General features: G+C 50.1%; 3 protein-coding genes and 1 long non-coding RNA gene across 15 annotated transcripts in view; 2 read left to right on the top strand and 2 right to left on the bottom strand.

The window, feature by feature from the left end:
- Positions 1–4,654, bottom strand: part of LOC141407269 (uncharacterized) — a 47,218-nt gene extending 42,564 nt beyond the window's left edge. Inside the window, exons 1-2 of the long non-coding RNA XR_012415689.1 lie at positions 4,362–4,654; positions 2,261–3,541 (exon numbers count right to left, since the gene is read on the bottom strand). This is a non-coding gene — a long non-coding RNA (uncharacterized lncRNA). The remainder of the gene's footprint in view (positions 1–2,260; positions 3,542–4,361) is intronic.
- Positions 4,655–4,709: 55 nt separating this feature from the next.
- Positions 4,710–7,738, top strand: SDR39U1 (short chain dehydrogenase/reductase family 39U member 1). 2 transcript variants are annotated; one of them, XM_045396242.2, is made up of 7 exons: positions 4,710–4,748; positions 5,051–5,157; positions 5,243–5,325; positions 5,690–5,714; positions 6,353–6,482; positions 6,565–6,708; positions 7,012–7,738. In XM_045396242.2, the coding sequence occupies exons 1-7, from the start codon at positions 4,733–4,735 to the stop codon at positions 7,419–7,421; spliced, it is 915 nt and encodes a 304-aa protein (XP_045252177.2). In that variant the 5' UTR covers positions 4,710–4,732; the 3' UTR covers positions 7,422–7,738. The 2 variants fall into 2 exon arrangements, with proteins under 2 accessions (XP_045252177.2, XP_005561048.3); XM_005560991.4 differs by lacking the exon at positions 6,353–6,482 and having other exon boundaries at positions 5,690–5,811.
- Positions 6,149–18,145, bottom strand: KHNYN (KH and NYN domain containing). Of its 10 annotated transcripts, XR_012415686.1 has the most exons (10): positions 17,350–17,515; positions 16,850–17,010; positions 16,542–16,759; positions 14,878–16,025; positions 14,636–14,766; positions 14,456–14,552; positions 13,297–13,393; positions 11,313–11,420; positions 11,006–11,107; positions 9,117–10,491 (listed from the first exon to the last, which is right to left on the bottom strand). XR_012415686.1 is itself a non-coding variant. In XM_045396239.3 (9 exons), exons 3-9 carry the CDS (start codon positions 16,740–16,742, stop codon positions 10,242–10,244), a joined length of 2,037 nt encoding a protein of 678 aa, XP_045252174.2. In that variant the 5' UTR covers positions 16,743–16,759; positions 16,850–17,010; positions 17,350–17,515; the 3' UTR covers positions 6,149–10,241. The 10 variants fall into 10 exon arrangements, 6 of the variants coding, with proteins under 6 accessions (XP_045252174.2, XP_045252175.2, XP_005561042.4 ...); XR_012415685.1 differs by lacking the exon at positions 16,850–17,010 and having other exon boundaries at positions 6,149–10,491; XM_045396239.3 differs by lacking the exon at positions 13,297–13,393 and having other exon boundaries at positions 6,149–10,491.
- A 148-nt stretch (positions 18,146–18,293) lies between these two features.
- On the top strand, positions 18,294–20,788 carry CBLN3 (cerebellin 3 precursor). 2 transcript variants are annotated; one of them, XM_015453663.4, is made up of 3 exons: positions 18,294–18,692; positions 19,039–19,158; positions 19,457–20,788. In XM_015453663.4, the coding sequence occupies exons 1-3, from the start codon at positions 18,393–18,395 to the stop codon at positions 19,652–19,654; spliced, it is 618 nt and encodes a 205-aa protein (XP_015309149.1). In that variant the 5' UTR covers positions 18,294–18,392; the 3' UTR covers positions 19,655–20,788. The 2 variants fall into 2 exon arrangements, with proteins under 2 accessions (XP_015309149.1, XP_015309150.1); XM_015453664.4 differs by lacking the exon at positions 19,039–19,158.

Genomic DNA, 20,788 nt, shown 5'->3' with positions numbered 1-20,788 from the left:
GAAGCTGGAAACCATCATTCTGAGCAAACTACCACAAGGACAGAAAACCAAACACCACATGTTCTCACTCATAGGTGGGAATTGAACAATGAGAACACTTGGACACAGGGTGGGGAACATCACACACCAGGGCCTGTCGTGGAGTGGGGGGAGGGGGGAGGGATAGCATTAGAAGGAATACCTAATGTAAATGACGAGTTAATGGGTGCAGCACACCAACATGGCACATGTACACGTATGTAACAAACCTGCACGTTGTGGTCATGTACCCCAGAACTTAAAGTATAATAAAAAAATTTGAATCGTCACATTTTAATTTTTCAAAGTTCAGGTTGGTTCTTTATCAATTCTGCTGGTATTTTTTGATAGCATCTTGGCCCTTTCTCATGTTTTTAATTTCTTTTCTTTCTTAAACATTTGAAACTTAGTAATTTTATATTCTATATCTCTAAATTCTAACATTTTAAATCCTTGATTGTCTAATTCTGCTGTTTGTTGTTGTTGTTGTTGTTGTTGTTGTTTTGACACTTCTTCAGAGTGCTTTGTTTATTTGTGTGTTTTGTAATTTTGGATTGTATGTTTCTGTTTGACAGGACTTTATCTATTGAAATCCTGTGAAACCAAACCAAGTGAAGATTTATGTCTTCTATCTGTGACATTTAATTTAAATTATTGGGTTAGAGCCTCCTAGGCCAAGTAGGTAACAATTAATTCAAACCACAAATATGATGGAGGACAGGAAAACAGATAAAACTTCTCAGAGAATAGTAATTTTTTTTTACAACCAATCCTAGACAAGAGCAAAGCCTAGAGAAACAAGTTTCCAAGCCATGTTCTTTGATACCAGGTGGACTTTTAAAGTTTACTTTTTCTCTGAGAACACAGTCCAAGGGCTTTATGCAGGGGTCTCAGTTCCAAATTTGCTTCAATCTCAGGCATTGTTTCCTGCCACCCAAGCCTCTTGGTTACTGAAATTAAAAGCCACAAAACACCTGTTAAAGACAATTATTCAGTGACATTTCATAAAGTGAGGTAAGGAAGATTTTCCATCACAATAAGTATAGGTACCACTACAATGTGGTCTTGCAGTGGGAGAGATTGGGCTCAACTCTGTAGATGAACAATAAATAAGAGAAAAATATCAAGGGTAAGAGGGATTCTGGCTAACACAAACTAATGGGATTCATGTGAAGATAGGCCAAGGTGATCAGACATCACCCAGCGGATGGTGAAGGATGAGGGGCCTGATCAGAGATTGAGAATGATCAGATATCAAAGGTGAGGGGGTTCTTGCTAAACTGACTTAGCAAGGCTCTTTGCGAAAACTGGATTTTACAAAGAGGTGTACAAATAAGCCTAGAAGGTTCAGAAGCCTGACTAAAGTTTGGCCAAGCAAATAATCTTTATCATAACCTCAGTCCCAAGACACATTTCATTTTTTGGCCTCTGGGATTTTTTTATTTTTCTAGCTAACTTGGCAACACATTTAAACAGAGGTATGTTTAATTTTATCCAGCATATCCAGGAATTTTAAACTGGGAGTTTTTTAAACTATACATGCCACTATAATGTTCCCCTCATATGGTTTTCAAAGGTCACTCAGCTTGCAATGTGTGAAATAGTTTGGAGAGGAGAAACATGCAAAAGCAGGAAGACCTACTAGGAGACTATTGCAGATATTTACACAAGACAGAATAACTCATAAGAGGATTGTGATGGCAGAGACAGAGGGAATATGAGGAAATTTCAAAATGTTTGTGGAAAAAATGAATTAAAAGATAAAAAATATAAAATATAAACTTTATTTCTCAACATAAATTCCACCAAGTTCAAGACACTTTTTTAAGAAATGACACCAGCCATTTAGTACACCCTAAAGAACTGAGAGTCCTGGAGACTTAACCATGTCAAAACAGTCCTTTTTACATTATTAACTGAAGAAAACTGTGTGCCCTTGACAGATGTTTTCAAGATTAGGAAACAAAAAGAAGTCAGAAGGGGCCAAATCAGGTGGATGCCTAATGATTTCCCATTGAAACACTAACAAAATTGTTCTTGTTTGATGAGAGACATGAGCAGAAGCATTGTCACAGTGGAGAAGAACTGTCTGGTGAAGCTTTCTCAGGTGTTTTTCTGCGAAAGCTTTGGCTAACTTTCTCAAAACACTCTCAATAGGCAAATTAATGTTATCATTCTTTGGTCCTCCACAAAGTCAACAAGAAAAATACCTTGAGTATCCCAAAAAAACGGTTGCCACTACCTTTGCTCTTGACTGGTCTGCTTTGCTTTGACTTCCTCCTCTTGATAGCCATTGCTTTGCTTGTGCTTTTTCTTCAGGATCATACTGGTGAAGCCATGTTTCATCTCCTGTTACAATTCTTTGATGAAATGCTTCAGGATTGTATTAGTCTGTTTTCACACTGCTATAAAGAACTGCTGGGGACTGAGTAATTTATAAACAAAATAGGTTTAATTGAGTCACGGTTCTGCATGTCTCAGGAGGCCTCAGGAAACTTAAAATCATGGTGGAAGGCAAAGGGGAAGCAAAGCCCTTCTTCACATGGTGGTAGGAAAGAGTGAGTGAAAAGCCCAGAGGAGACTGCTGCTTGTAAAACCATCAGATCTCATGGGAACACCCTCACTATCATGAAGACAGCATGGGGGAAACTGCCCCGGTGATCCAATCACCTCCCACCAGGTCTTTCCCTCAATAGCTGGGGATTACAATTAAAGATGAGATTTGGGTGAGATCACAAAGTCATATCAAGGATCTTGACCCCACTTGTTTAAACTTTCCACTGAAAGCTCTGCTCTTCTCTGTGGCAGATCTGAGTACAACAGTTTTGTCACCCATCAAGTGGAAAGTTTGCTCCACTGTAATTTTTCAGTCAGAATTGTGTAAACTGAACCAATTGAGATGTTTCTTGTGTTGGCTATTGTTTCTGCTGTTCTCTTCAATTAGGGCACAAACAAGATGAATTTTTTTCCTCACAAAGTGATGTGGATACTCTGCCACTATCTATATCTTCAACATCATCTCCTCCCCATTTTGTTGAGATGGGGTCTCACTCTGTTGCCCAGCTGGACCACAGTGGCTCAATCATAGCTTACTGCAACTTTGAACTACTGGGCTTAAGCAATCCTCCTGCCTCAGCCTCCCAAGACACTGGGACTACAGGTGTGCACCACCACACCTGGCTAATTTTTAAATTTTTAGTACAGATGAGGTCTTGCCATGTTACCCAGGCTGGTCTCAAACTCCTGGACTTGAGAGAGCCTCGTGCATAATCCTCCCAAAGTACTGGGATTACAGGCATGAGCCACCATGCTTGGACGTCTCCTCGTTTCTTAAAATGAGTTATGCATTTGTAGACTGCTGATTTATTTGGGGCATTGTCCTCATAAAGTTTTCATAAAGCATCAATTTCATCGTTCTTCACCACAAATTCCGTGTTTGTTCTTGCTTCAATTTTCACAGAATTCAGATTGCTTTAATAGGGGCTCTTTTCAAACTGTCTTAGCCTTCTTAGTGCCTCAGATCCTGTTCAGACATGTTATATAACAAGTCAATACAAGTTTATTTTGGTGTAAAAAAATTTGGAAACCTATGTAGTTTTTAGCATAATACACATTTTCCATGAACTTTTCAAAGACTCCTCTTAGATAAACCTGAGAGAGATTCAGTATTTAAAATCAATAGGGTTTCGGATGTCCAAGAAGAGATTTGTAGTGAAAAGTTTTTATAGGGGTTAGGAGTTCAGATGAGAGATCCGAGTTGCATAGGAGATTTGGGATGTCTTCTGTTAAAGCCTGGTAACTGAATTCAAGGCATACATCCCCCGCGTAAAGTGCAGAGTGGGAAGAGAAGCTCCTAGGACCCAGCTCTGAGGAATACCAATATTTTAAGAACTTAGCAGAGGTGGAGCAAGCATCAGAGACTGAAAAAAGATAGGAGAAAGACCCAGAAGAGAATGTCTTTCACCGAGGCCAAACATTTTCAAAGAGAGGAAGGAATCAGCAGTTGCCCAATGATACAGACAGGTCAAGAAAACTAACTGAAAACTAGGGATTAGATTTGTTGACACATGGGAAACATGTTCTTGGAGAGTGAGGAAATGAATGATAAAGGCACAAACGCTATAGGAGTGAAGAAAGAAGTAGAAAATGGCAAACACACTTTTGGGAAGTTTGGCTATGAAGGCAAAAAAAAAAAAAAAGAATATTAGCTAGAGGAAAAACAGGTCTGGAGAAGGGTTATTTTAATATGAGGGGACCTTTGGAATGTTTAAATGCAGATAGAAAGGAGCCAGCGGGAAGAGAGAGAAGAAAAAACTGGCCGAGTGGAAAGAAATCCAGACTACCGGTGGAAGGGTTCTCTTGCATTACTGACCCGCCAACTTAATAGATATCCAGAATTCTGAGGTCTGGGTAGCTTCGGGTTTTAAGTGAAGGGTTTTGTTGGTTGAGTTTGGTTTGGCTGGTTTTCTACACTAAAACCTTCCCTCCTCCGCCTTTTCTGGGTCCATCGGTCTAATCCCTCCCACCTCGCTTGCTAGAGAAACACACAGCCTATATTTACAAGCTTTTCCGGGTCGCCGAGAAGGGCCACGCACAGGATTGCGACCTCGATTGGAACCCGCTTCCCGAAAGGGACATGCGCAGAGAGGTCCTGGTCGCGTTTGAAGTGAGGTAAACTCTAAACCTTACGCAGGCGCGTTAGGTCCTAGTCGCTATGCGCGTGCTTGTGGGTGAGGGACTGCAGAAAGGGAGAGTGCCGGGCGGGCTTAGTCGGAGATTGAGGGCTGGGAATCCGCTTCCGGGAGGGCACTGTCTAGTGCACTGGTAACCTGGCCTTGGCCGCCTAGCCCGAGAAGCCGAATCTCCCTAATCCCTGTGACCTGTGTCACCTCTGCATCGCGGGGAGGGGGAGAAGTGGGGAGCAGTCTGGTGTCAGATGGGCTGGCGCCGGAAGAGGGGGGCCACAGCGGGGACGAAAGGCGCCCCCACCCCGACTCCCCGGAAATATAAGCAATTTGTATTTTCCGATCAGGTGGCGGGACTGGCTTCATTGGGACAGCCCTAAACCAGCTGCTGAATGCCAGAGGCCACGAAGTGACGTTGGTCTCCCGACAGCCCGGGCCCGGCCGGATCACGTGGGTAAGTCCATCCTCTGGAAGCGGGTGGGAGGGCAGAGTTGGGCGGTGCAGGGCGGGGCAGGGGCACTGTGTGCTTTCTCCAACAGGATGAGCTGGCTGCGTCTGGGCTGCCGAGCTGCGATGCCGCCGTCAACCTGGCCGGAGAGAACATCCTCAACCCTCTCCGAAGGTCAGCCTGGGCCCTAAAGCTGATACCCACTAGAGCACAGGGAGGAGAGTGTACCACTGATGAGAACCTGTGAGCTAAGGGTAATGGAACTCCTAGATTCTGAACTAAACCGATATCCCAGACTACTCATTCTGCTCCACTTCTCCACCCAGTCAGCCAATTGGCTTAAGTCCTCAGGTATAACTCAGGATGCCCAAAAAATGTATGCCCTTTCCCTCTACAGGAGACGTTGACTGTTTCTGTTAAGCCAAAATTAAGGGCTTTACTAGAAATGGGTATGAAATAGTTCCCAGGAAAAGATAGAGAGAGGGATATGTGCACCTATGTATTTAGTGGCTTTTTATTTCCCATGTTTCTCCTGCAGATGGAATGAAACCTTCCAAAAAGAGGTTCTCCGCAGCCGCCTAGAGACCACCCAATTGCTGGCTAAAGCCATCACCAAAGCCCCACAACCCCCCAAGGCCTGGGTCTTAGTCACAGGTGTAGGTATGCCCCCTAAATCACCAGCCCCTCATATTAGCCATGGGAAGGGGGTAACTCAGACCTCTGTAGCTGTGCACACACCCGAGCACTGGTTTTTTCCAGGCAAAATGACTTCCTAGGCCCTTGATCCATGCATGTTTCTCCTAACCTTTGTGTACTTTCACTAAGAAACTGAGACCCTGAAAAAGAGTGAGGAGTGGCATCACTCTTAGTGCCAGGGAAAAGTCCACCTATTCCAAAGTCCCTTACTTCTCACACCATAGTTCTTTAGGAACAGAGTTCATGGTCACCTCTGGGACCAAGTAATTGCAAACAATTATAATGCACACACCAGCCACTATTTGAAGTGTTTTATGCTTATTATCATTTATTCCTTACAACAACCCTATGAGGTAGGTACTATTATTCCCATTTTAAAGATGTGAAAATTCTATACAGAGAGGTTAAGTAACTTGCATCAAGTCACAGAGTTAAAAATGAGGGAGCTGATTAAAACTCAGGCAGCCTGGTACCCAAGTTCCTGTTCTTAACCACTACACTCTAGCAGCCTCTAAGTTTAGCCCTGCAACCAGAGTTCCTCCAGGGAAGGAACACTTCAGGTCCTGGAAAAGTTCAAGGGGAAAATATCCAAATGGCTCTGTCTCCAAATGGGGAGATCCTAAGGGCCAAAGGAGGTGAGGCCAAGGGAAGCCTCCAATACAGAGAGCCAGGCAGGACCAAGGACACCCAGGGCAAATGAGTGTGTTCCACCGGCAGCTTACTACCAGCCCAGTCTGACTGCGGAGTATGATGAAGACAGCCCAGGAGGGGACTTTGACTTTTTCTCCAACCTCGTAACCAAATGGGAAGCTGCAGCCAGGCTTCCTGGAGATTCTACACGCCAGGTGGTGGTGCGCTCGGGTGAGAAACAGGGGCCTGGGTATCAGACAGGGTTGGAATGTCTTCTCTGGGCTGGGGAAGTGATGGGATTAGGAGAGCTGATGGGATTAGGAGAGCTGAGATTACAGAGTGAGAGGATGCTACCACTTCTAGCCAACCTGCAGATGAGAAGGTGTGAAGTCTTAGAGAGCCATACTGCTCACTTCTGTTACAGAGCCAAGTCAGCATGGGGAGAGTGAGGAAGGGGAAACAGAAACCAGGAGGAGCAGTGGGGCTGCTTCAAGGCTGAGAGGACCTCTGTACCTTCCCTCTTGCCTGCTGTAGGGGTTGTACTGGGCCGTGGGGGTGGTGCCATCGGCCACATGCTGCTGCCCTTTCGGCTGGGCCTGGGGGGCCCCATCGGCTCAGGCCACCAATTCTTCCCCTGGATACACATCGGGGACCTGGCAGGAATCCTGACCCATGCTCTTGAAGCAAACCACGTGCACGGGGTCCTGAATGGAGTGGCTCCATCCTCCGCCACTAATGCTGAGTTTGCCCAGGCTTTGGGTGCTGCCCTGGGCCACCGAGCCTTCATCCCTGTCCCCAGCACTATAGTGCAAGCTGTCTTTGGGCGAGAGCGTGCCATCATGCTGCTGGAGGGCCAGAAGGTGATCCCACGGCGAACACTGGCTACTGGCTACCAGTACTCCTTCCCAGAGCTAGGGGCTGCCTTAAAGGAAATTGTAGCCTAAGTAGGTCATGGCAAGGGCCTGAGGCCTGTCCCTCATAGGCTTCCAGGTTAGGCACTGTGAATAGGCTCAGCTCCTCTAGAGAGCTGAAGCCATCTGGTTCTTAGATTTCTCCCCCAGTCCTCTTTCCCATTGTTCTGTTGCTCCACCTTATTGTCTCAAGGCTGTAATCTCATCAGGTTGGGACATTAATCTTTTCAACTCCTTGCAAGATTTTCTAGTTGGGTTTCTCTACATGTCCTGCAGCTGCCCCACTTCTCCTTTATGCTGTGTAGAGAATGCTCTGCAGTTTAGGCAATAAAGATAAATTATCTCACTAACCTTGGCTCATCTCTCTGGCCTAGATTCGCCTACGATTTACTTCAAGGAATGTCACCCTAGATGATTCTTCCCCCAAGACGGGGTTTTGAAAGTTATAATGGGCAGTCTCTCTCATCACCCTCTCCCTTCTTGGTCCTTCAGTTGCCAAAAGAGCTTGTCACAAGTTTGGGACATCTGGTTATGATAAAGGTAGGCACTAGAAGACAGAATGATGATCCATTTCCAGTGGGCCCTGTAGTCACCCTGGATGCTGTCAGAGTGCCATTAGAATGCCAGTAGAGGAAGAGGTGAGGCCCAGGTGTAGGATAGACTTCAGTCTGTGTCACCAAATGGCAAGTGCATTACTAACCACACAGTGGTCCCAGTTTATCAGGCTGCAGCAGAACAAAGCCAACATCCCTGTCTATAAGAAGTTTAGGACTTGCCTCTCATCTGACTGGGGCCACTCAAGTCAACCAGCGCCGTTAGCACAAAAGGGCAGAAGATACTTTTGGTCTACTGTACACCCACCATCACTGAAAGTGAAAAGGGCAAGATACCAATCAAGAACTATAAACAACCCTATCCGGAGAAAAAAAAACCTCCCAAGTTTTCACCTAAGACCCTTTTTACCTACCTAAAGCTGTGACATCTGCCATAACTTGATCAGACACAGTTCCCCCAGCCACCAGTTCAGGCCATATTAACCAGTCTCTTCTTCTCAGGGACCTCTGGGTTATCTCTGAATCACTGTCACCTCCTTGACCAGCCTGTCTCCAACACACCTGCCCCCAGCCTGGGTCAGTATGGTACAGTGGTGTAAATCACCAAAAAGGGAGGGGTGAGGACACAAGGACCCAAGGACCCTCCCCATCATCGTTACATTCTCCATGCAGTATTCAACTCCCTGTGCCATTCAGAGGGAGGCAAAAGTCACGGCCTGGAAAAGATCTTATCCAGAGACTCACCACAGGGCCCACATAGAACAGAATCCAGGGGCACCTGTCCTACTTCTTTATCTGGTCTTGGATTCCAGGAAGTTGACTGGCTCTGTATTGTTCCTGGGGGTATGACCAGCCTCAAAGGTAGACGTAACAGAAAAGCATACTTTAGGCTGCACTAAAGGAAGGAGTACTGATTAATACCATCTACACAGGGAATGTGCTACCTTGGAGATAGTAAATTCCCTGGCACAGGAGGACTTCAAGCAGACCAAGGGCAATGACCTGTAGGAATCAGGGTGGAGAGAGCATGTTAGTGACAGCAGAGTTGGTTTGGTGGCCAGTCAAGTGCCTTCCAACTCTGGTTATTTCATTTTCCAGATAATTGGTTCATCTAGAACCAACTGGTTCAACTTCCGTTAAGTCTTCCCATCCCCATACACACATACATAAAGCAGAAGTGTGCCTCACTTTATGCAACATATATCTTCCATAGAGAAAATGTTAGGGTTGGATCACATTAATATTGTCATTGCAGAGCATGGCTTCATCGATTTGGTGAAAAATCGACGTGTTCATCTCAACACCAGCAAGTGCATCTAACCAGGGATTTGCCAACAAATTTGTTAGTCTGTAAACAAACACTTGAATACAACAGGAGAGCTGCCATTTATAGGAACCCTGAGAGTATTCTGATAATGCAGTCATCCCTAATTTACCTATTGTATAAACGTGGATTTTGGAGGTTGCTCAAAAGGGATGCAGCCATTATAGGGCATGTTATAGTGAGAATGCAGTGTTAAAATCTAGGGTGTGGACCCTGAAGACAAAGGACCCACATCTCTCTGAAAGTGAGGTTTTGGTTAGAGAGCCTGTGCAGCCACAGGCAGACACACCTGAGACTTGGTCCAAGCACCTTTTCTCCAAGAAGCTTTCCTCTATGTTCTCATTTCTCCTCCCAACAGGTATTTTTACCACTGATTTGTAGGCGGAAGTAAAGCCCAAGCAACTCAATCAAGGTCACAAACAGGCATAGCTGAGACCAGAAGCCAAGTCTCCCTCTGCCTTCTTCACTAGCTCACTCCATTCTATCGTGGCCCCATCCACATAACGCTGTGGCCCTTCCAGGGCCCAGCGTCTCCTTCCACACTCCCAGGAGCTCAGCCAGGGAGTATCCTGTCCTCTGGCCATCCACAGCAGCAGCCAGAGAGAGGAACAGCTTAACTTCCTGTCAGTTCCCGCCCACCCTGCCCTCCACCCCAGCTCAGCTTGGAGGTGGAGCCAACAGTCTCAGTGTCCAGAACTAATCCTCTCCAGCAGCCCCTACTCCCTACAGAAACCCTGTGCTAAGGCAAAGTTGAGAAGTTAAGGCTGAGCAGAACCTCTTGAGAGCTGGCTGAGGTCCTCACTCGGTAAGATCAGGTCACTTTATGGACCTGTCCCAAAGTGGCTTCCCTGATCCAAAGCATCAACTCAGGGTGCCTCTGGATCAGAGTGTGAGCAGCAGAGGGACTCTCACAGAAAGGGCTGAGCTGGAGGCAGCTGGAGCTGACGGGGCGGCAACCACTCAAGCAGGTGAGGCTCAAAAGTTAAGACTGAGCAGGGCCTCAGACAGTTGGTTAATGTCCCGGCAGTATGGCTCCCGCTGCAGGATGAAGTCCACCTTGTGATCCTGACCCCAAAACACCTCCAGCAGCTGCCGCCGGAGCCGCTCTGTTTCCCGGGTCTTCCGAATGCCACCACTACCTTTTTCCTCTTCTCTCCCGTGCTGCTGTTTACCATGTTCTGCAAAGCCCCTGGAAGGATGCTGAGCCTTAGAAGACCCTTGTGTCCTAGGAAGAAACAGACCAAAAAGAGCTGATGAGCATCCTGGGGGGAAATTAGATCTTAGTGGGCTACCCCTCTCTTAATTGTCCTGCCTATTCTTGGCTTTAGGGGAGAAACCCTGAAGTTCCTGAAGCTGACCACTGAGTGGCAGTATCAACCCACTTCTGAAGGGGAGCTGGGCCGTTCTTTTGGAACCAGGGTGAACTCTGCCACTATTATGATCTAGTTCTAGTCCTAAATGAATCACTTATGTAATGGTCAGTAGAAGGCATGCCGAATACAACTGGATCTCAGTATAAGCAACCGTTTTCCAAATAACTCCATCAAACATGCTGATTAAGAGAAACAGGAAGCAGGTGTTTCCCTACCAGCAAGGAGGTTCTATGTCAGGATCCCCTGGGAAGCTTATAAAGGCCAAGGCAACTCAAACTGAGATCACACTTCCACCCAAGTCTCTGGGCCTGCTGAGAGAGGGCCAGGGGTGGGGGCTGCCCGCAAGTAGTCTAGGGGAAGGATTACCTGGCTGGCTTCTTCAGAAATTCATCCAGGGTGGGGCCGTTTCGTCCCAGTGGGTCATCAGGTACCATGAAGAGGTTTCCCACAAAGGTAAAGGGCAGCAGGCTGGATGGCGAAAGATATGTGGTCACAGAGGGGGCCCTGGCCCACCTCCCAGACGACTGAGACCAGTATCACCAGAAGCTGCTGGCTCCATCCTTCAAGAAAACTTCACCTGCTTCCCAGAGTTTTCACCCCATGGCCAGAGCAGAGCTGGCTTTAGAAAAACATCTGCATCTGTGCCCAATTCTCAGCAGGAGGGCTCCCTCACCGTTCTCTGATGATTGCCATCCACTTCTCAGACTCCTCCGCCAGGTCCCGGAACTGGTCATTGGAGACAATTATCCCATCTGTCTCTTCAGCCAGCTTCACCATGAACCTGTCTCCAAAACCACAGCAACCAAGAGAGGGTTGAAAAATTACCTACTGGGTACAATGTTCACTATTTGGATCATGGTTACATTAAAAGCCTAGACTTCACCACTATGCATTATATCCATGTAGCAAAACTGTACTGGTATCCCCCAAATCTATAAAAATAAAAGGAAAAACCACAGCAACCATTTGAGACTCTCCAAGGCCCCAACCCCAGAAGTTTTACTGACTCCCATGAGTCACTTCTGATGATGGAGATCTGGCCCCCTACCTCACTTGACCCAGCTACAGGCAACTGACTAGATATAAGTGCCATGGGCTAGAGAGGAAACAAAGATGAATCCAAGGTGGTCTCCCAGTAGTATCCTATCTGCTCACCATAGTCCTTTACCCAACACTTTGTGCCACATTAGTGAACAGTAAGATCTAGCTCTGACTGTCTTCCACCCTGCCCAACCAATCCCTCGCAAATCCAACATGCCCTTCCTTTGAAAAGCCCTTGTGCTCTGCTCCCTTCCTTCCCAGGACCACCATTAGCACCCTAGTAATTCAAATACTGCAACTGAGATCATGCATCACTTCCCAACAAGGGGGTCCCCACCTCTGACCACTCACCCACCCTCAAGTCTCCCCTGCCCTGCCACAAGAAAGCATGCTTATCCCCTACACAAAACTCTTCCACACTTGCCCTTTATTTACCAAATAAAGTCTACACACCCAGGCCTGGCAGCTAAGGCCTTCTACAGGCCAGCTCAAATCACCCTTACAGCCTTCTCTCTCCCAATATTCCCTAATCCACTCCCAACTCCAGCTAAAATCAATAATCAGATTACACTCTGCTCTCCACATATGTCTTATGCTGACTTCCATATTTCTCCAACTATTTCCTCTATCTGGAAGGCACTTCCCAAGACTTGCTAAGGAAAACAATCACCAAGGGAACTTTTTAAAAAAATGCCTGGGCTCCACTTCAGTAATTCTGATTCCACAAGACAGGATAGGACTCATGAGGTGGTGGGTGGTGGTCTTTTTAACAGATTTAGAAACCAAGAGATCCCAACCATCCCAGTCTTCTCAACACAAAAACTCACAAATCTCTCCTTTCCCACAAAACCCCAGCCAGAAGGGCGCATTCCTGTAGTGTTTGGTTTATGGTTTCTTTCAGCTCTCTAGTCAAGAATCAGATCTTGTTCCCAGTGTTCCCACCTCCTCCTGCAGGCCATGCACCTAGTACTAAGTGAGCAGTCAGTATTTGAAAGATAGTGTGGTATAGGGGGAACTGGGAGTCAGGATTAGATGTGACAGATATCAGGCTCTGAGCTTCTGTCTGGGAAACAAATTCAGAGAATGACATACAAATGTCTATGGTACACTTGGCCGGACTTGGTGGCTCACGCCTGTAATCCCAGCACTTTGGGAGGCTGACGTGGGCGGATCATGAGGTCAGGAAATCAAGACCACCCTGGCCAACATGGTGAAACCCCGTCTCTACTAAAATGCTAAAAATTAGCCAGGCATAGTGGCATGCACCTGAAGTCCCAGCTACTCGGGAGGCTGAGGTAGGGGAATCACTTGAACCCAGGAGGCGGAGGTTGCAGTGAGCCGAGATCATGCCACTGCACTCCAGTATGCGGACAGAGTAAGGCTCTGTCTCAAAAAAACAAAAACAAAAAGTATATGGTACACTTATGGTATGCAAACGGTATTTTCCAGTTAAGCATATTTTACTATGATCGCATTACACAGTATGTTGTTCAGCAACATCCATTCAGTATGCCTATGCTGTGCACCACTGTGTTTATTCACTGTTATTGGGCAAATTCCCAATTTATATTATGTTATCTGCCAACCAGGTCCCACACAACTGGGCAGACACATGCCTTTAACATTCATTAAAACGAACTCAATCTTCAGTTTCAATTCTGTTTCAATGCAGGTGTGGAAAGAAGGTTCCATATCTTGGGTAATCTGTGAAATCTAGACATAAATAGAATAACATTGGGAGAAAGTAAACTGCTTTTGGGTAGAATACCATTTACTTGTTAAGGAATAGAAGGTAAGTGTTTGAAAAGACAAAGTATATATCACTATGGTTTGGAAACTAATTTTTAAAAACTGAATAATGCCCTAGAGAATAAAGAACTTGTAAATTTTTTAACTTGGCTCTCTAAAATCTGCTCATTTCTCACACCACCTATGCAGACTATGGTAGAAGTGTGCCTTGTATTTTCATTAAAACCATCTGGCAGCTTTGAGGTCTAATTTCCCTTTGCTAAGACAGGTAACCATTCTGACGCTCTGTCTCCACAACTGTAGATTGGAGATATACCCACTGCTACACTGGAGTAGGTCTGTGCAAAGTTACGAAGGAATGTCACTGTACTCTTGCCCAGCACCTTGAGCAAGGCAAGCACATACCTCATCTTTTTCGTATATTCACAAGGAGGGTAAATGAATGGAGGAGGACCCTGAGACAAAGAGGTTAATTCACTAAGAAAAGTTGCACAGTCAAAGTCAATGAGTAGTGCTACATGACGCTCAAATTCAGATCTTCCAATTCTAAATCCAGTGATCTTTCTATTATACCATGTTTTGTACAGTCCTATTATTCGTGGGTTGTTTCTTCATTTTACTTGTTATTTTGATCTTTACTCTGGTTTTTCCAGAATGTTAGGGAAGTTTCTCTGCATGTTTGGAAATTCAGGTTATAAGAAGACATCGTGTCAGCTATTTATGTAACCAGCTTTCCCACCTTTCCACTAAACCAGTATTTTCTAGACAGTAAGGCACTATACAAATATGAGGTATCATTTTGTTTGATGAATGATGAATAGGCAAACATGGTTGTCTACAGTTCGTCTCATCACACCTGCAAGGCAGGTTTACCTACCCGATCATAAGGCACACAGAGGAGTAACTGGCCCTTACCCACCACCAAGGCTTGGAAACAGTGTAAACCACCAGGAGCTTTTCTCTCTCCCTCAATCTTCCACACGGCTCCTTGAATATCAAGCCTGGGGCCAGGAGAGGAGCAAGTACCTGTCATCATAGGAGGAGATCCTCTTGCCATCCATGACTCGTGAGGGTGTGAGGGAGAGCAGGCTGAGGGAATACAGCTTTTGCAGGAAGTGACTCTCTATTAAAAAAGAACATAATAGGGTTCTCCTCAAGGTGGAAACAGAGCCTACCCTGGGACACTGAAGACCAGGCCCAACTCACCTCTGACTTTGGAATCCTTACTGAAGCGCCACTGAGGCACAAAGACAGTTATGTCACGGTGGCCACGGTCCCAGAAGTACTGCACAGCAATGGCAATGCCCCGGCTGGAGAAGTAGTGCTGAAGGCCATGCCTGCAGTGGGAGGGGGTCGGCCAGAGGAGGGGCTTGGCACCCTGGCTACAATGCCAGCCCCTCAGGACATATCCTCCCTCCCCTAGGCCCTCAGCCCCACCAGGTACTCACACCATGGCCACGTTGCTGCCGTCAATGACAATATGGCGGAGGTCTGGCTGGCCAGGCACATTGGCAAGGCACAGTGTGAAAGGATCCTGCAGGGCCTCCTTGAAACGCTGTGTGCCAGTCACCAAGTTGCCCCCTCGGGCACCTCGTTTCCATTGAGGCCCCCGACCCCGTGCCATGCCCTGCTGCTTGTCTCCCCTGTCCCCACCATCTCCCCGGTCTCCCCAGTCACCCCGGTCTCCACAGTGCCATGGGGGTTCTGGTGCAGGCGGAGGGCTGGGCACCCTTGGAGGAGAGGCATTCCCATTGTGGAGCCGCTGGAGGAGGGAGGCTCCTCGGGACTGAGCTGCCCTGTGACAGGAGCCATGGGCACCGGGAGGCTCACGGTGGACACAGACCCCTCCTCCTCCTTGAGTTACCTCCTCCTTCCCCAGGGCCTTCCCTTTCAGGGGTGCTGACTCCCTTAACCCTCCACCCACTGACTGTGGCCTGAGGGCCACTTCTCTCTCCCAGGCCTCTTCCCCAGGCAATTCCTTCCACCCCAAATCCATCTCCCTGGGACCACCCTGTTTCCCTCCCTCCTTTTCCACAGCATAATTGTCTCCCCTTGCTCCCCTGGAATCTCTGGGTCCCACAGATCCAGTGTCCAGGGACTCCCTGCCGTCACTAGGGGGAGCTCTCTCTTCTTGGCACTGAGCACGGAGCAAGCCTGAGCTCCGCCCCTCCCAAGAAGCCAGCGCTCCTGGCCCCTGCCCACTGGACGCCTCCTGCACCAGACTCAGCAGCTCCTCCTGGACAGCCAGGGGCAACTGCAGCAGAGCCTCTCTATGGGCATCCCCCGGCGACTGCAGCAGGGCAGAGAAGTCTCTCAGCACTCCAGTACACTGAGAGGCTCCGGAAGATGGTCCTGGCGTGAAGTCCCAGCTCAGCCGCTCTGTCAGCTCTTCTACCCGGCTCTGAGCCATGACAAAAGCCTCAGTCAGGCCACTGATCATCAGTGTGCCGGGCGCCCTGGGCACCAGATGGGCTGATGTGCTCCAGGCCAGACAGTCAAGGAAGAAGCCCTGGGCTCCCAGAAAGATGCAGTGCAGTTTGGGCGGGTAATGGATTTCATCCTGCAGTTCTGGGCTGCAGAGGCCCTTCAGGTACTCCTGGTTGGGAGGAAGGGAAGGTCAGGAAAAGTAAACTGCTGGAATCCTAACTGGCCTGGGTCACCTCTCCTGGCTCCTTGCTCGCTCCTGAGCTCCAGGATGTCTGAAGTATCCACATGATGTTATTCCCATTTTAGAAATAAGGAAACTGAGACTTCTATCACAAAACTGAGCCATCCTGGAACCCCAGCCTAATCCCAAAGGAAGCAATGTGGCCCAGCCTCCCACCTCACAGTGCATTCCTTGGTGGGGCCAACTTGTTCAGCCAGATCTCTCTACTCTACCAAAGAGCACAGAATGATTTTTGCGAGCCTGGGCTATCACAGAAGAAATTAAGCTGAAACTGAAAACAAATACAGAGTTGGAAAGTCCCTCAAAACTCAGGGGCACTGAGGTTGCCAGTGAGACAACCAAGAAGTCGAGATCCTCCCCAGGCCCCTCCTCTTCCCTGCTCTCCTCCGCCCCGGGGGAAAGCGTCCTTGGTGCCTGGAGGGATGGGGGAGAGAAGGAGTTCACCTTGGCTCTGCTGGCGTTTTCCTTAGGGCCCTCCAGCTGCAGCCAGATGTGGGGGTTGTCCGGACAGTCCTTCGGAAGGACACTCACCCCCACGCTGAAGATGCGCTCCACATGAGGCTGCTGTTCCCGAACCTTGTTCTCAGCCTCCGCAGACACCGCAAAGCGGTCTGGGGACGCGGGGCGGGCCTCCCAGGTAGGCATGGCTGCTGCCCCCAGCCCTGGAAGGGAAGAAGGCAGCTCAGAGCCTCACTGCACCCTCAATCCAAATCCTGGTTTGTGGGACTACACCAGCTATCAACAGGTCGCACCTAGTTAAGGCTCTGGTAAACAGCCCCAGTAGGTGACAAGCATCTGAGTCCACTGGAGGTAGGGAGTATGTCATGCAGGCCTTTCCGGAGAGGAAGTCCCGGTAAACAAGGCTGTCTACCGAGGGTGGGCGTCTGGGCTTTGGAAAACCAAGACCACAGTCCTGAGCAAGAAGGGTGGGGGGCTTCAGCTCTCGGCCTGGAGGCCAGAAGGAGTCTCCTGGGGGACTCTGCAGCTTCTTAAAGACGAATCCTCAGCAGGGGTTTGAACTAGGCTGTCCTCTGGGGGCCCTGGTCTGCCATTTCCAAGGTTCAAGCCACTCCCACCCCTCCCCCAGCCGTCCGCTGCCCCTCTCCGTCACGCCACGAGCACCGCCCAGGGCCCAGGGGCCGGGCCGCGCCGGGCCCGCCCACCGCGGACTGGGACAGCCACCCCGGGCCAGGCCTACTCCGCACCATGGCCCCTCTCCCCTCTCCCGGGCGCGGGGGAGGGGCGCGCCTACCGCCTCCGCCGCCCGCGCCGGCCTCGGGTCTTCTCAGCGCCCGCCGGGCCCCCGCCTTGCCCGCGCCCCTAGCCCAGGGGACAAGGGCAGGGGGCCCGAATCTGGGCGGTCCTTCCCGGGTTCCTCACCCAACGGGGACCTCTCTTGTCCACATCGCACGCAAACTGTTTCTTGAGTCACTTCCTGGCCTGGGGCGGAGTCAGCCCAGCTCCTCCCGGCTGCGCGCCCTCCTCCCAACCCCGCCGCCGCGCCCAGCTGCCCCGACGGGCCCGCTCGGCCTAGTCCCCTCGGCGGCTCCAGGGCTCGCTCCTCGCGCTTCTCCACTCTGTCTCCCCGCCCTCGGGGTCCTCGCGCATTCTGCGCAGTTATTTCTCGGAAAGTGAAACCATGCGTTGAAAGTTGTTTCCCGCGAATAAAGATGTGGCCAACCAAAGAGGCAGCGTGACTGGCTCCACTGGTGCTCTAGGCCCAAGCACTTCCCACCAAAGCAATCGTGGCGGAGGCGAGGGAGGGGGTACCCCGGGTGGAGTACCCCTTTCTTCCAACAAATGGAAAGATGCCACGAAGAAGGGCTGTTGATTTGTGGGGGATTTTGAAGAGAGAAGGAATAGGAGGAGGGGGTTAAGGGGGCTGCCTCTGGCATATGCACACACTCACACATTCTCTCACACCCCTCACACACACACATACCGTGTTCTCCATCCCCCCAGGTCCAGCCTTCAGTGCAGTCCCGTCCAGCAGGGCTGCCCTGAAGCTCTGGCTGCAGCCCTCCCGTCCAGCGGGCGGGCGGCTTCATCCCTCCTCTCTCTCCCAAAGCCCAACTGCTGTCACTGCATGCTCTGCCAAGGAGGAGGGAACTGCAGTGACAGCAGGAGTAAGAGTGGGAGGCAGGACGGAGCCGGGACACAGGTATGGAGAGGGGGTGTAGCGAGCCTAGAGAGGGCAGACGATCAGGGTGCTGGCGGTGAGAGTCCAGGGAGAGGAGCGGAAACAGAAGAGGAGCAGAAGACAGGGGCACTTGTGGGTTGCAGAGCCCCTCAGCCATGTTGGGAGCCAAGCCACACTGGCTACCAGGTCCCCTACACAGTCCCGGGCTTCCCTTGGCTCTGGTGCTTCTGGCCCTGGGGGCCGGGTGGGCCCAGGAGGGGTCAGAGCCCGTCCTGCTGGAGGGGGAGTGCCTTGTGGTCTGTGAGCCTGGGCGAGCTGCCGCAGGGGGGCCCGGAGGAGCAGCCCTGGGAGAGGCGCCCCCTGGGCGAGTGGCATTTGCTGCAGTCCGAAGCCACCACCATGAGCCAGCAGGGGAAACCGGCAATGGCACCAGTGGGGCCATCTACTTCGACCAGGTAATCCCCCTACCCCTGTCCATGGGACCTGGAAGGACCCTGCAAGGACCTGGAAGCAACTGTCCAAGCCCACTTTGCTGTCCCTGAGGCTTTAAGAAAACAGCTTCCTACATCTTTCCCTAATCTGGCCTGTTGCTGCTCCACCCTACCAATGATTTCCCCTCCCTCCACCCATACGCAGCCCCTCCTTGCCCCTTCTCACCATTTCTTTTGAATCTGTTCATGCCTATTAACTCCTACTTGCCACTCCTTCTATTCATTACTCACTGCCCCTGCCCAGTCCCCATGGTACCCCTGAGCCATGGGCATTTCCTGAGCCCCACTCAGCAGGCTCTGCTTCCCCCAGGTCCTGGTGAATGAGGGCGGTGGCTTTGACCGGGCCTCCGGCTCCTTCGTAGCCCCTGTCCGGGGTGTCTACAGCTTCCGGTTCCATGTGGTGAAAGTGTACAACCGCCAAACTGTCCAGGTGACCTCAGCACTGGTCCCCATCCCTGGCTCAGGAGGGGAGGGAGGGGGAAGAAGTGGAGCCCAGCTGACCTCCAGGTGGACCCTCCACTGACCTGTGTCCTGGAAGCCAGGACCAGGGGAGGAATGGGCCTACCTTGCATTGAGTGTGGAGGATGTGCAGAGTCCAATGCTGGCCACTCCTCAGCCCTCCCAGGAGAGCCCATTAAGACCCAGCTTCCCAAGAGGAAGCCCCTGGGAAAGTGGGGGTCCTGAGCTAAGGACTGGGGAATGGAGGCTAACTGGGCTCCCCTCCCCAGGTGAGCCTGATGCTGAACACGTGGCCTGTCATCTCAGCCTTTGCCAATGACCCTGATGTGACCCGGGAGGCAGCCACCAGCTCTGTGCTACTGCCCTTGGACCCCGGGGACCGAGTGTCTCTGCGCCTGCGTCGGGGAAATCTACTGGGTGGCTGGAAATACTCAAGTTTCTCTGGCTTCCTCATCTTCCCTCTCTGAGGACCCAAGCCTTTCAAGCACAAGAATCCAGCCCCTGACGACTTTCTTCTGCCCTCCTTGCCCCAGAAACAGCAGAGGCAGGAGAGAGACCCCCCTCTGGCTGCCCATATCCCACCTCCTTGCATGGGACCCTGTGCCAAACACCCAAGTTTAAGAAAAGAGTAGAGCTGTGGCATCTCCAGACCTGGTCTTTCCACCCACCCACCACCAGTTCCCCTCCCAGCCACCTGCTGCATCTGTTCCTGCCTGCAGCCCTAGAATCAGGGCAAGGTTTGGCAAGAAGGAAGATCTGCACTACTTTGCAGCCTCTGCTCCTCCTGTTCCCCCACCCCAGCTTCCTGCTCAATGCTGTTCAGGAACAGGTGGCACAGGTGAGCCTCACAGGCCCCCACAGGAGCCCAGATGGACAAGCCTCAGCATACCCTGCAGGCTTCTTCCTGTGAGGAATGCCAGCATCACAGATCTCAGCCAGCACCGTCAGAAGCTGAACCAGCACCGTATGGGCTAGGGTGGAAAGCTCAGCCACAGGCAGAAGTGTGGGAAGGGCCTGGAGTCTGTAGCTGGTGAGGAAGGAAGGAGGGTGTATTGTCTAGTCTGAACATGGTACACATTCTGCATGTATAGCAGAGCAGCCAGCAGACAGCAATCCTGGCTGTCCCTCTATGCCAGATCCCAGATAGACTCTGGCCCTTACCTCCCCACCTGAGACTAGGGTGAGTGTGTTTGCTCTGGCTGAGAGCAGAGCTGAGAGCAGGTATACAGAGCTGGAGGTGGACCATGGAAAACATCGATAACCATACATCCTCTTGTTTGGCCACCTCCTGAAACTGCTCCACCTTTGAAGTTTGAACGTCGGTCCCTCCACATTCTGACTGCTGCCTCCCTCCTCCCAGCTCTCTCACTGAGTTATCTTCACTGTACCTGTTCCAGCCTATCTACACCATCTCTCTTTCTCCTGATCTGTGCTGTCTTATTCTCCTCCTTAGGCCTCCTATTACCTGGGATTCCATGATTCATTCCTTCAGACCCTCTCCTGCCAGTATGCTAAACCCTCCCTCTCTCTTTCTTATCCTGCTGTCCCATTGGCCCAGCCTGGATGAATCTATCAATAAAACAACTAGAGAATGGTGGTCA

Source organism: Macaca fascicularis, chromosome 7 (genome assembly GCF_037993035.2).
Source record: "Macaca fascicularis isolate 582-1 chromosome 7, T2T-MFA8v1.1".
NCBI classification, from domain to species: Eukaryota; Metazoa; Chordata; class Mammalia; order Primates; family Cercopithecidae; genus Macaca; species Macaca fascicularis.
Note: the sequence above shows the minus strand (reverse complement) of the source record. Positions and strands in the feature narration are given on the sequence as shown.